This window comes from Ammodytes marinus, assembly GCF_949987685.1.
Source record: "Ammodytes marinus genome assembly, chromosome: 19".
NCBI classification, from domain to species: domain Eukaryota; kingdom Metazoa; phylum Chordata; class Actinopteri; order Uranoscopiformes; family Ammodytidae; genus Ammodytes; species Ammodytes marinus.
In genome coordinates, this window is record NC_137223.1 from 2,079,382 (window position 1) to 2,091,585 (window position 12,204).

Consider the following 12,204-nt stretch of genomic DNA (forward strand, 5'->3'; position numbering starts at 1 on the left):
GCATTCTCTTTTTTAACTTAAACATAACTTCAATATTGATTTACAACATTTAACAGTGAAGTTCCCGTTTCCTGACGTAGAAGACATACAACCTGAGAAAAGGTGTAGGCAGGCAAAGTAAACACCAAGAAAGACATCGTAAAAGATAGACAAAAAGTGGAAGTGATGAGAATTACAGAGATGTTTCTCTCCCACCTTCTTCTAACTTGATTTTTTTCTTGGTTTCTGATAATAAAGCCACAGTTTTTCCAAGGGCAAAAAATATCCTTATAATAATGATCATGGTGAGTGGATTCCCTCTTAAAGGCCTACACTCACGTAGCTGGAGTTCAAGGCAAGTATCAAAGCTGAGGGGCACCGACACAGATAAGATCAGAGTTACAAAGTGCCTGATACTTCATTAAAGCACTCTATTTTTCCAACATGCCGCTGGATGTTTTCCAGGCCACAGCGTCACTAAATGAATCCCAATGAGGCTAAAGGGGGTTAGCGGTGGGACAGAGGGCGTGGGCCCTTTTATTGTTCAGTTAATTATTGATTATCTCTCTGGTTAATCAGCGACATTAATGACCCCCTACCGCTCAGTGATAAAAGCGCTCCATTTCAGGCTATGAACCTAGAGGGAGGTTGCGCGTGTGTTATGACATTTTTCCATTAAGGGAAAAACATGGTGGTATAAATCAAAACCAACCCAGGCCCAGTTATGTATCGTCACAGACCACTGTCACAGGGTGAGAATGAGTTTACTGATAGCTACCTTCAGCTTACATCACCTTGGTCAATTAAAGATGTAAAAAATCACCCACTGCAATTAATTTTTGTGTTGTTGCCATTCTTTAATTCAAGTGCAGTGGTGGAATGTAACTAAAAACATTTACTTAAAAGGTGCTCCGAGGAACTTTTTGTTTGTGTTCATCCTTGCACCCCCTTTCGATAAAAGCAGTAGTGTTTTCCACTAAGCCAGCTGTTGTTCCTGGGTGAGTGTACCCATGACAAAGGCATTAAGAAAAACTAAATACAAATAGCATTCTTTGCACTGATGGTTTGCAATTACATGTTATTTATGATCATCAGAGGGAAACATTTGACTGTTTCAGAAATATTTAAAAGTTCCTCGTAGCACCTTTAAGTATTGTATACATTTTTCAAAAAAACACAGCAATTAAAGGCATAAACCAGCATTCAGCATAACTTGCTGCTACAATCTTAATGTGTCCATGTTTTTGAGTCACAATGGAAAGTATTCTCAAGTCAAGCAACTCTTTCACCTGAAAAAAAAAAAAAAGTATTGATCTTAAATCATAATCATCATAGACTGTAAGTGGTATCAATACAGACATGATAAGACATTCTTTTTTCAGATTCTCAAAACAATAATGTGCATCAATGACAATCAATAGGCAGGAAACAACACACATCAACTCAGAACCACTCGCTATATAAATTATTGACAGTGGGTACAAATACCTCAAGTACTACACTGAGATTCACTGGTGCCAGCTCATACGTCTGATGTACTGCATCATTTACATTGCTTCCAAAGCATATACAAGCACACCATAGCTTTACATATAAGTGGATTTCCTTTATTTATTTTAATTTTTTTATTATTATTTTTTTTTACATAAATCAAGTCTTTTCTTTGTGGTCCATATGTGAACTCCGGCTGTACTGTACAACTGTTTTTTTCAGCTTGGAATTGACAGCTTTAACAAGGATGGAGGATTACCTTTACAAGGTGGTATGCTCTGTGAGATTGTATGTAAAGTATGCATGGTTTAAACACAGAAAATTATGATCCTTCAGGGCAAATGACACAAGGAAGACTTGTGAAACAAAGGTAGCATAAAGAAAAACAAACAACAAACTAATATCAATGGGACGGTATTACCTATCGCACTGTTAACATTCAACTCATTTTCTATTTAAATAACATTTTTAAAATAATACCTAAAAATCCAAGCTTCTCTAGGAATACTTGTGTATTTTGTTTTCTACACACTACAGTGCTCTCTGTGAAGTCGGTGCGCTATAAGTGCCTGTGGTTGAAACAAAAGGTTAAAAAGCAATTCACATTCCATTAATAAATAATTAAAAGTAAATAACAAATGTATATATATATATATTTTTTTTTTTGTGCGGATAAAATTTTAGGCATTAACTTATCAGTCGGCTTCATTGAAATCCTTCTTCGAATGCTCATTAAATGAGAACCTGAGAATGACAAGGAGGTAGATTGGCATAGCTGCAGCAGTGAGGTCATGTGATTGTACAATGCAGTTGGTCATTCTCTGTGAAAAATATTTCTTCTGCGGGAAGGTGAATGACAACATGCAAAGCCAAGCGATGCATTTTGTTGAATTGCTGCTGTGATGCCAAGACTTCATAATCCTTGCAGCTAGCAGCCATGCTAGGTGTTTCGGTCAACCAGTAGTTAGTGACTTGGTTGAAAAAACAAAAGGGTGATCAGCTCTTCTGCTCCTCCTCGATGCCACAGGCTTTCCTTAAGTCGGCCGGGTGTTCGAAGGCGGCTTGGACAAACTGACCAAATAGGCGCTCCATGAGGCTCTCGCTCTGTGGGAAGAAACCCTGCAGGAAGGCGATGTGTCCGCCGTGGGCCGTCAAACACAGGGCGACATTGGACAGCTCCTGGACTATGGTCAACGGAAAGCCTGTGTGCAAGGAAATGCATTGAAAAAATAATGTAGTGAGAGTAGCCAAGCTAGAATTACTATAAATAGCGTTCTCTGCTCTGATGGTCTTGTTTGCTGCTGCATTTAATGTATGATCAGAGGTAAAATGAGACTATTTTTAAAATATTTAAAAGTTCCTCGTAGCTACTTTAAAAAAACATTTAATTACGTGTGATATAACTAAACCACCTATACACTCAGAGGATGGCACTGTGGCACCTTAATCCCTAGTTGAACAATTGGGAGCATAGAGATTTGACTTGGGTCTGTGTCCCTAAACTAAAATAAGGTTGTAGTAAAAGGCACCATTCATAACTTAAATATTTGAAGAAAATATATACAATCATAACATTTTTCCCCAAAATGACACACACAACATTACATCATAAACTATAAGGCTAACAGAACACCCCTCCCCCCCTATGTCCTGTTGTCTACTCACCATTTTTGGGAGAGAAGGGGTCATCGGCAGCGTTCAGACACAGGATGGGCACGGCTGTCTTAGGGAGTTTTTTGCCTGGGCTGGCGTCGTGGTAATAGTCCTCAGTAGACTTATAACCAAACATCAAACAGGTGAAGCGCTCGTCAAAATCACGCAGTGACTGTGACTGGAAGAGAGGGATGAAAACGGAGAGGTGAAGGCAATCCCACATACAGGGAGATGATGATGAGAAAACCACGACAAAAAAGTAAACGCAAAGAGCCGGGTGATACCTTCAAAACGTGGTCCACGTCCACCACTTTCTCCAGAACCTTCCTGTGCCTGAAAGAAAATCATTATTTTCAACTAAATATATCACAAATTTAAGAAAACAAAATGTAAATTGTCTGTATTGTCACATAGCCTACAGCTGGTATCACACCAGTTGCGCTTTGAAAGTTCAACGGCAAATGAGGTCAAAGTTCAAATAATTTGATAATTTATTTTAAATGAGTGTTTAATTTGTATTGATGTAAATATGACTTTTATATCTAAATATTATTATTTGCTGACAAAATATATTTCAGTCTAAGCTACTTTCGCAAAAAAAAAATATATATATATATATATTCCGAATACTGAATTGAGCTGTGAATACTAACTTAGCAAACGAATATTTGAATATTTCGGGGCAAGCCCTTACTGTCTGACCTGGTGACTGTGCGACACAGGTTGTTGGTGAGGTATTTGTTGAACAGCAGCCAGTTGAGGGGTTCCTCCATGGTGTCGGAGGACTTCAATGCATCCCATGGGACGGAGATGGTGAACCCCGCCACCATGCCGGACTCTGTGCGCTTACGGGCCAGGTAGTTTAACAATACCATGCTGCAGCGGTTGACAAAGTAGAGGGAAAAAGGTAATTTGACCTCAGGGAAAGATGAAGGTAAATCCATAAAATAGGGTGTTGTCAGAGCCATGCGAGCAGTTGGAAACACCGCATACTACACCACACCAACTCACCCTCCCATAGACACACCAGCACCGAGCACAGGGGCTTGTGGGTAAAGCCCTTTGACATGTTGCACTACATGCTCCAGATCAGCAGTATTGGCTGCACAGTAGGTGACGGGCGTCTGAGGCAAGAAGAGGTACAGAGGAGGAGCGTTACTCTCTTACTAGTATAGAGTTCAATGCCAGATTTTAATGGCTATGCGCACACACACACACACACACACACACACACACACACACACACACACACACACACACACACACTAATCCACACACAGCTGGTGCTATTCTATATTTATCTTACAGTCAGCCTATCAAAATGAATGAATTCTTAGAGGATCAAAACACATATGGTGCAATACAGCAGCAGCCAGGACGGTTTATGTTGGACTATAAATACTTTACCGTGCCCTGATCCTAGTGAAGTAGCCAGTGCAACAGTGTGGCTCTCTGGTGTGCTCCATAAGGCTTTAAATGCACTTAAATCGGGATTGGTTGACTATACGCAAAAAAAACATATTATTTAGTCTGATCCTTAAATCCGTTGGGAAATAGTGGCAGTAGCAGACTTACAGTATGAAGAAAGCAGATGTATTGTATATACAGTATGTTAAGCCTTATTCAGAAAGTTTTTTATTTCTGTCCCAAATTGTAAAAAATAAATAAAAAAAATAAGAAATGAAATGAATAAATCCCCATACGAAATCAGACTTTTGATTTAGTATGTTAGCCATGCGAAATTCTTCCAGAATCAGGATAGCAATCTCAATTTAGCTTGTATAAAAAAAGACACTAATATAATCTTACAAATAATGCTAAAAAACAGTGCAGCAGACTCACAGTCAGGAATTGGTCAAAATGATGTACCATTCATAGGTTAGACAAATGTTAACTCACAAACTCTAAAGGTGTGACACTACACAAACAGATTGTGTACAAACAAAGGAGACAGAGGGGAAAGGAGATTTTTAGTATTAAATCGGAGGTGACCATTATAATTTGTTCGGTAGTAGTCGTTGTACTTACCAACAACTCTTCCCCTGCCGCTCCCCTGTTGTTGAAGACCACACATCTGGGAAAGAATATGTCTATGAAAAAAGATCTGCTGCAGCAGCTATACTACTGGACTACTACGAGTTGAAATTCTGCTCTTGTCACGTCGCATACGTTTCGTACTTTCTTTAATACAAACAATTATAAATACTAAAATAGTTCAGAGTATTGCAAAATTCACCTCTGATTTTGGCACACAGCTTAAAAGGATCACAGAAAAACAGCTGAGTAGCACAGCTCACCTGAAGCCGCGGCTAGCAGCTTGGCTAATGGCATGGAGCACATAGGCCTGCTTGCTGTTACCCGTCAGGCCTGGGAGGAAAAGCACTGTGGGGCGAGTAGAGCATTCTGGGTAAACCCCACTGGCCTGATTGTCCACCCAGTCTAGAGAGATCTGCCCGCCGTCAACTGTGCGGATCCGCTCACTGAGGGATGAAGGGAGGATTACTCTGTAGTTAACAACAACAAATCCATTTGGTTGTAACATTTGAGTGATACCCTTGTAGTAATAATACATATACAGCCCCGGAAAAAATTAAGAGACCAATCTGGGTTTTTCTTAAATCTTTATCTCTACATTTCTTATAGAAAATGCTCTAAATGACAATATTCTTATTGTGAATTTGGTAGAAATGTTGTCAGTAGTTTATATTATAAAATCAAAATGTTCATTTTACTCAAACATATGCCTCCATAGAGTAAAACAAGAGACACTGAAAATTTGGAGTGGTCTCTTAATTTTTTCTGGAGCTGTATAGACAATAAAGTAAGGTGACACGATCACTGTCACTCAGAAAAAGGAACCTAGCAAAATAAAAGGGGAACTCATGCAGGAGGTTTCTCATACTTGCGATATTGGACGGAGGGTTTGGACTTGAGGAGGACATTGAGCAGGGTCTGAAGGCGGCCCCCCCAGCACCACGGGGTGGGGCTGAAGTGCTCGCCCACCACAGGACAGTGTTTGTGGAGGAACACACCGAAAGGCGTGCTACAAACCAGGGCTGGTGTCTGCAAGGGACAAAAACAAAAGGAGAAGTTGGAGGGTCAAAGGTGGACATTACATTGTCACCTGTGACAAACAAGAATGCAAGCAGAACCTGATTGGTTGGTTAGCACGTAAACAAACAAAATATGTTTTTATTTTTCTTATTAATTACGTCATATCTAGACTATAACATTTATGAAAAAAATAATTATGTGGTATTAAAATAACATAACATCAAACCAACCGAAAAATTTACCAACTGCAAAAAAGAAAATTTTTAAAGTTGCACTACGCAGTATCAAAGGATGCAGATTTGTTTACATTTGCAGAGCCAAGAGTAAATTAACAAAACATATTTTGACTACATGTAATTATAATTCTATCATCATAAATCAAAAAACTAAATTATTTTGACACCCCTGGAACCATAAGACTAGACTTTTCAGGAAGCTTTCTAACTTCAAAGAGTGCTCAAGTGCTCAAATTTTCCTTCGAGGAAAGTTTGTTTATTGCGTTATGAGAATAAACTTAAGAAAATGCTGACTCCTCTGACACACCCAAAGTAACATAGTGTGTATGTATAGTCATACTTGCTTTTATGAATTTATTTATAGAGTTACACAACAGGTTTAATTGTTAGATATTTTCTAAGAGGCCACAGAATGTAGCTAGTGTTTAAAATATAGATGAAGCGTGTGCAAAATGTAGGACACTCAGCATTCACCTGTTCACAGATGATTGCAAAAAAAGAAAGGAAAAAGGGGAAATATTTGAAAAAGACATTTCATTAAAATAGGGTAGACTGAGATGAAATAAAAACAATATTTTATCAAGTCGAATAAAATAAATTAAATAAGAAATATACACAATAAAATCTACTGATAAACTGAACATTTTAATAACATTTAGAATAATAAAAAAGAGTAGAATAAGTACACTAAATTATATAAAAAAAAGTAATACAATTGAATTCAATCGAGTTGAATAAACAAATAAAATACAAAAATACACGATTAAATAGAATACAATTTGAACTTGAACTTGAACTGAGAAATTGGATTACATTTAAAAAAAATAAAATAAAATATTTATATAAGATAAAAGACAATACAATAAATAATGTTGAGTGTCAGTTAGTAAATCCAGTAGGCCTAGCCTACATTAAATAATAAACCTAAATAAGAAAAACACACAAGAAAATAAAACTAACTAGAATAAGATTACCTGAAATATTTAAATAGGCCTACATTTTTTTTAAATAATTTGAGCTGCCTAGAATCATTTAAAGTCAAAACCAATTTAAATTGAAATAAAGACAATGTAATCAAATAATAGAGAACACCAACAAAGGATAACGGATCAGTGAACGGTATTGCAGCCTGGAGGTTATAAAACAGGGTTATAACCGCCTCCTGTCTTTGACCGCAGTCACTGACCTGACACTTGCGGCCGCCCAAGAGATACCACAATGCGGCCGTGAGCGAGCAGATGAACACCGTGTAAGGTCTGGATACACACTCCCAGTATGTCCTCCATAGCTCCAAATCTGTTAAAAACATTGCTGTGGGCTTATCTATCTAGCTGAAGCAGACAGCAGCAGCTAACCGGGCGGCTGGCGAGATGTTAAAGGCTCGTTCACCGACACAACGGCACAGACACACTGAAAGAGAGACGGTAGTTCATGTCCAACCACCTGCCTTCATCATCACCAACATATATAAGGTCACAGATGCTCCGCGGGGACGTCCTACCGGCGGTAAAGAGGCCGGTTTTCACCTGAGCTGCTCCGTTCAGCTGATTCCTCTGACTGACAGCCCACTGAGACTACAAATATGGGGAACTAACTAACACGCATGCGCCGTCCTTTTCGTTCTTCTTCTGCTTCCGGTCGGTCTGCTGCTTTGGCGCCACCTTCTGCTACAATAATGCGATCATCGTATATTTAAGAAGGTCCTATTTTCCTGAATAACAGCCTTAATTTGTTTAATACTCCATTATTTGCACAAGGACGCCCCTGGACCCCCAGACCTGAAGGTTGAGGGTTATGTGTGCTAATTATTTTACATAAAACTCATTATTTTCACATTATGCATTTTTGAGGCCCTGTCAAACTGTTGACTGAAATTATGATTAACTGACTTACCCACTTTGCCCTTGCCTTTGACACCAAACAATTAAATCTCCGAATGATTTGTAGAGTAGCCTATCCAAACTGATCATTGTCTCGTAGGCTACCTTTTTAGAACACTTGAAACTTAATATTAGGCTACAGACCTTTAATTCTCTCGTTGCGAAAGAAAAAAGTAGGCGTACAGTTCATTGGGGGAAATGGTTTTATTACAACAATAAAAAAAGTGCAAAAGCTCTTATTATTAACATAATTGTTAATTCAATGACATCTCTCAATATATTTGCTTTAAAATGCGATACTATGTAAAAAAATAAGGTATTTATTCGATTATTCCCTGATTGATCAACAGGACTTGACGGTTTGCATTCTTGCATTTTCTTCTAGTTGAGGGGGATTCCTGCCACTACCTCTGACTCGATGCCACACTCGTCATTTCCACGCTTGATCTTGAAGAAACCTGGCAACGAGAAGACGAGAAAATCACAATGAGTCGGCTCACAACAACAACTGACTCTCCCTGCGTTCCAAATTACATACTTTTTTTTTTTTTTACTATACTACATACTAAAGTACAGAAGAGTTTTAGGGCCACAGGAGATAAGGAAGATTTTGTTTCCATTGTGTCGAGAAATGTCAAGAGTAGAGACGAATACTCCAAAATGCTATTGGAGTTAGTGGGGCATTTATGTATTTCCAGCATAATACAATTGACGTGCATGTATTGTGACATCCTAAATCTTTTTTTGGCATACTAAATAGTATGGAAGTATATTGGTATTGGAACGCAGGGTCAGTGACGTTGAGATAATATGTCACTAAAGAGACACATAACTGCTCTCTGACCATACCAACCCGGTGTTTTACTGTACCTTTATCTCCCCAGTCACTGTTCCAAGAGTTTGCAGCCAGCCAATAGGGTGTCCCTTTCTCCTCACCCCAGCCCAGGATCTTGATGGCATGACCGCCTAGCATCTCACCTTTCACATGCTGGTACACGCCTACAGAATATAGAGTCACATTGAATGATATAGAAAAAAAGGCCTTAAAGGACAACTGTGGCGGCTTTTTTTCCCCCACATTTGAACACATTAAACTACAATTATGCTAAAGAATAAGCTATGCTTTTAGTATGACGGTGTGTTCAAGTATCTCCAGCATCTAAGATTAGCTTTTTTTAAATAACTGTTTCATATTGTATAAAACGTGGTGGGTCAGAATCCACCAAGGTATTCCAAAATTTATCTGAGACCATACAAGGTGACACACATTTCATTTCAGTTTACCTTTTTCCTAATTGCTTTTCTTAGGTGTAATATAACCAACTTTTGTCTAATCTGAAATGTTGAAATTTTTTCAAATGAAACAATCTGGGAGGGTAAAAATCTCTCTCTCACTCACTCAAAGCAGGTTTCAAGTTGATTTTTCATTCTGAGACTGCTTTGAAGGTTTCAAATATTTCTCAAAACTAAAGAAAGTTTTGCATAAGGTACAGTACATGGTGTAGAGAGGTGCATTCAGTTTTTTTCCCCACTTTCAGTTGTATTTTAGTGGAGCCTCACCGGTCTTATACAACAAGAAATCGGCATATACAGAGAAAGCTGCCTCCACCGGCCCGAATTTGTACAGCTCAGCCATGATCTGCTGCTGCTGTGGCGGGACGTTGTATGTGCGTTTTCCTGAGGGTGACACAGGGAAAAACAGTAACATAAAAACACAGAAACAAGACATTGGGGATGCCAGAAATCTTGGGAGGGGGTAGAGTATTTTAGAGGTATACCAAAGTGTTTGTCCTTGGGATAGGATAGTGAGTATCCGTCGATGCACTGCTCCGCACACTTAGGAGTTTCAGACTCGCCCTTACAAGGAGGACGAGTTCCGTTGACGTGGTGCTCACAGGAAGCGATGCTGTAGGGTCGGCAGCCTGTCAAACACACAGTCACTTTCAGCTTCAAACCCTAAACACATCCCTTAAAGTGCTTCCAGCGTGAACCCATTTCACTTGACACCCAGGAAGGGTAAGCGCTTACCGACTTTGGAGCCGTACAGGCCTCCTGTCACAAGCCCTTTCTTTGCCCAGAACTCCCATGCAGCGGAAGGAAACCCACCATTGCAGCTGTGTCCATAGAAAAAAAATAAAGACACCACACAATAAAGTGTTGCTCAGTGTCTTCTTCAAAGGGTATACGCTCGTTTTGTGGTACAGGCACTCACCCCATGCCACACTCTTCACAGCAGGACAGTAGATCTTCGGCGGAGATCTGGACAGAGATCTTTGCATTGCTGTGGATACACAGCCTGTCAGATATCGCCTCAGCTGCCCCAAAGGCCTGTGGGTAATCAAAAGGAAGGGGAATCACTTTTAACGAGCCTCCCTAAAATAACTGTATTACTTTAGCAACTTGATCTACTGTACTATTTTGTCCCAGTTGTTGGCCCTGCCTTACCCAGCAGGACCCACAGGATCCCTGGTCCCGGATCTGTTGGATTGAGGAACATTTGGGCCACTCCAGGCGCGAGTCGAAGGTGTCCGGAAGAGTTATGCCTTCGATGTTATGAGCCCTGAACAACAGAGGACGGTTACTGAGCACTGCAATATCATAAGGTAAACCTGCTGACTGTCACCTGATAGGGTCATGTGAGAGATTACAAACACACACACACACACACACTTAAACTTACACCTGTGGCAGCTTGGGTCCATTCAGTATAGTGCCACACAGTCCCTTCACATAGCTCATGTCGATTCCATCGAAGTTCTGTCCAGCCTGGAAAAACAGAAATCATGACAAGCTGTGCCTGTAGGCATCCTCAGGTGGCCATGCACATGCGGTAGAGACCTTTACCAGAAAATGCAGTAAAATAGCCTCAAATCAGATCAGGTTTAAAATGAGCTCACCGTCCAGGTGGTGTTGGCCTGGTTAATAAGCTGGACCAACTCTGAGGAGAGCAGAGGGCGGTGAGGCTGGACCCCTGGGACACAGAGGGTCACCAGTACACAGAGGAAGACCAGTGAACGCATCCTGCAGGTCAGACAGACAGGCAGACAGTCAGACATGATCACCTGGGCTGTGTTTGAAAAAGCCATACTAACGTCCTCCCTCCCACATACTCAACATGTACATACTCCATACTTTCTACTTACCGATCGATTGTGTATGCGGACCGTTTACACTGAAGTATACAGAAGCAATAAATAATTTTTTTTAAAAAGTCCATGTCGTTTGACAAGACACAATGCATTGTGGGGCGGTTGAGTAGGAAAAGTATCCTATTGATTCATACACAAAATCTTCCCAGAAGTTAGTACTCATCTGGGAATTTCTTGCCAACACAAACTTGCATACACAACCATCACATACTCAATTTGACGTCAAAATGAGTATGAGTAGGATGTTAGTTATGGCTTTTCGATCACAGCCATGGACTGCAGAGAGGTTGCTGCTTTATGAACTATTTCTATGGCTTATTTATTATGACTTATTTATGCCTGATTAAATGCTGCTAGTTGGAGAGGTGCTGTAAACAAAATGTTGCTGTGTTGTATATGCAATGACAATACAACTATCCAACCTAATCTTTACAACACAAATAATGAGAGTGTAATTTAGGTGGTTAGGATATTCATCAATGTAACTGACGCGATCCCACCGGAGCATCTTCTCAACATGCTGAAATGATTTCACCAAAAAATGTCCTTGTTGTAATCACATCTAAATATGGTTGTGAAATAAGCACATTGGTGTCACAAATACATGTATCTTATAAATGGATTGATACACATTTGGAATAAGACAGAGCGGCACAAGTACAAAGAAACTATAGTCATAATTTCATCTTAGGTTATTAAGTATATTTGCTGGGGATGAAGTCTAGTATGCACATTCAAATCTCTTGTCATCAACTCAAATAT

At 39.6% G+C, this 12,204-nt stretch overlaps 2 protein-coding genes across 2 annotated transcripts; both read right to left on the bottom strand.

Moving 5' to 3' along the window:
• Nucleotides 1-2,054: 2,054 nt before the first annotated feature.
• LOC307266165 (phospholipase ABHD3-like) lies at nucleotides 2,055-7,722 on the bottom strand (the record flags this gene model as incomplete). The annotated part of the gene is made up of 9 exons (XM_080048106.1): nucleotides 2,055-2,672; nucleotides 3,136-3,301; nucleotides 3,408-3,456; nucleotides 3,826-3,999; nucleotides 4,135-4,247; nucleotides 5,152-5,197; nucleotides 5,421-5,603; nucleotides 6,026-6,186; nucleotides 7,600-7,722. The coding sequence occupies 9 exons, from the start codon at nucleotides 7,720-7,722 to the stop codon at nucleotides 2,467-2,469; spliced, it is 1,221 nt and encodes a 406-aa protein (XP_079904232.1). The 3' UTR covers nucleotides 2,055-2,466.
• Nucleotides 7,723-8,674: 952 nt separating this feature from the next.
• On the bottom strand, nucleotides 8,675-11,313 carry LOC307266234 (cathepsin B-like; the record flags this gene model as incomplete). The annotated part of the gene is made up of 9 exons (XM_080048208.1): nucleotides 8,675-8,751; nucleotides 9,164-9,292; nucleotides 9,854-9,970; nucleotides 10,072-10,215; nucleotides 10,322-10,407; nucleotides 10,506-10,621; nucleotides 10,739-10,853; nucleotides 10,974-11,059; nucleotides 11,191-11,313. The coding sequence occupies 9 exons, from the start codon at nucleotides 11,311-11,313 to the stop codon at nucleotides 8,675-8,677; spliced, it is 993 nt and encodes a 330-aa protein (XP_079904334.1).
• Between the last annotated feature and the right edge of the window lie 891 nt (nucleotides 11,314-12,204).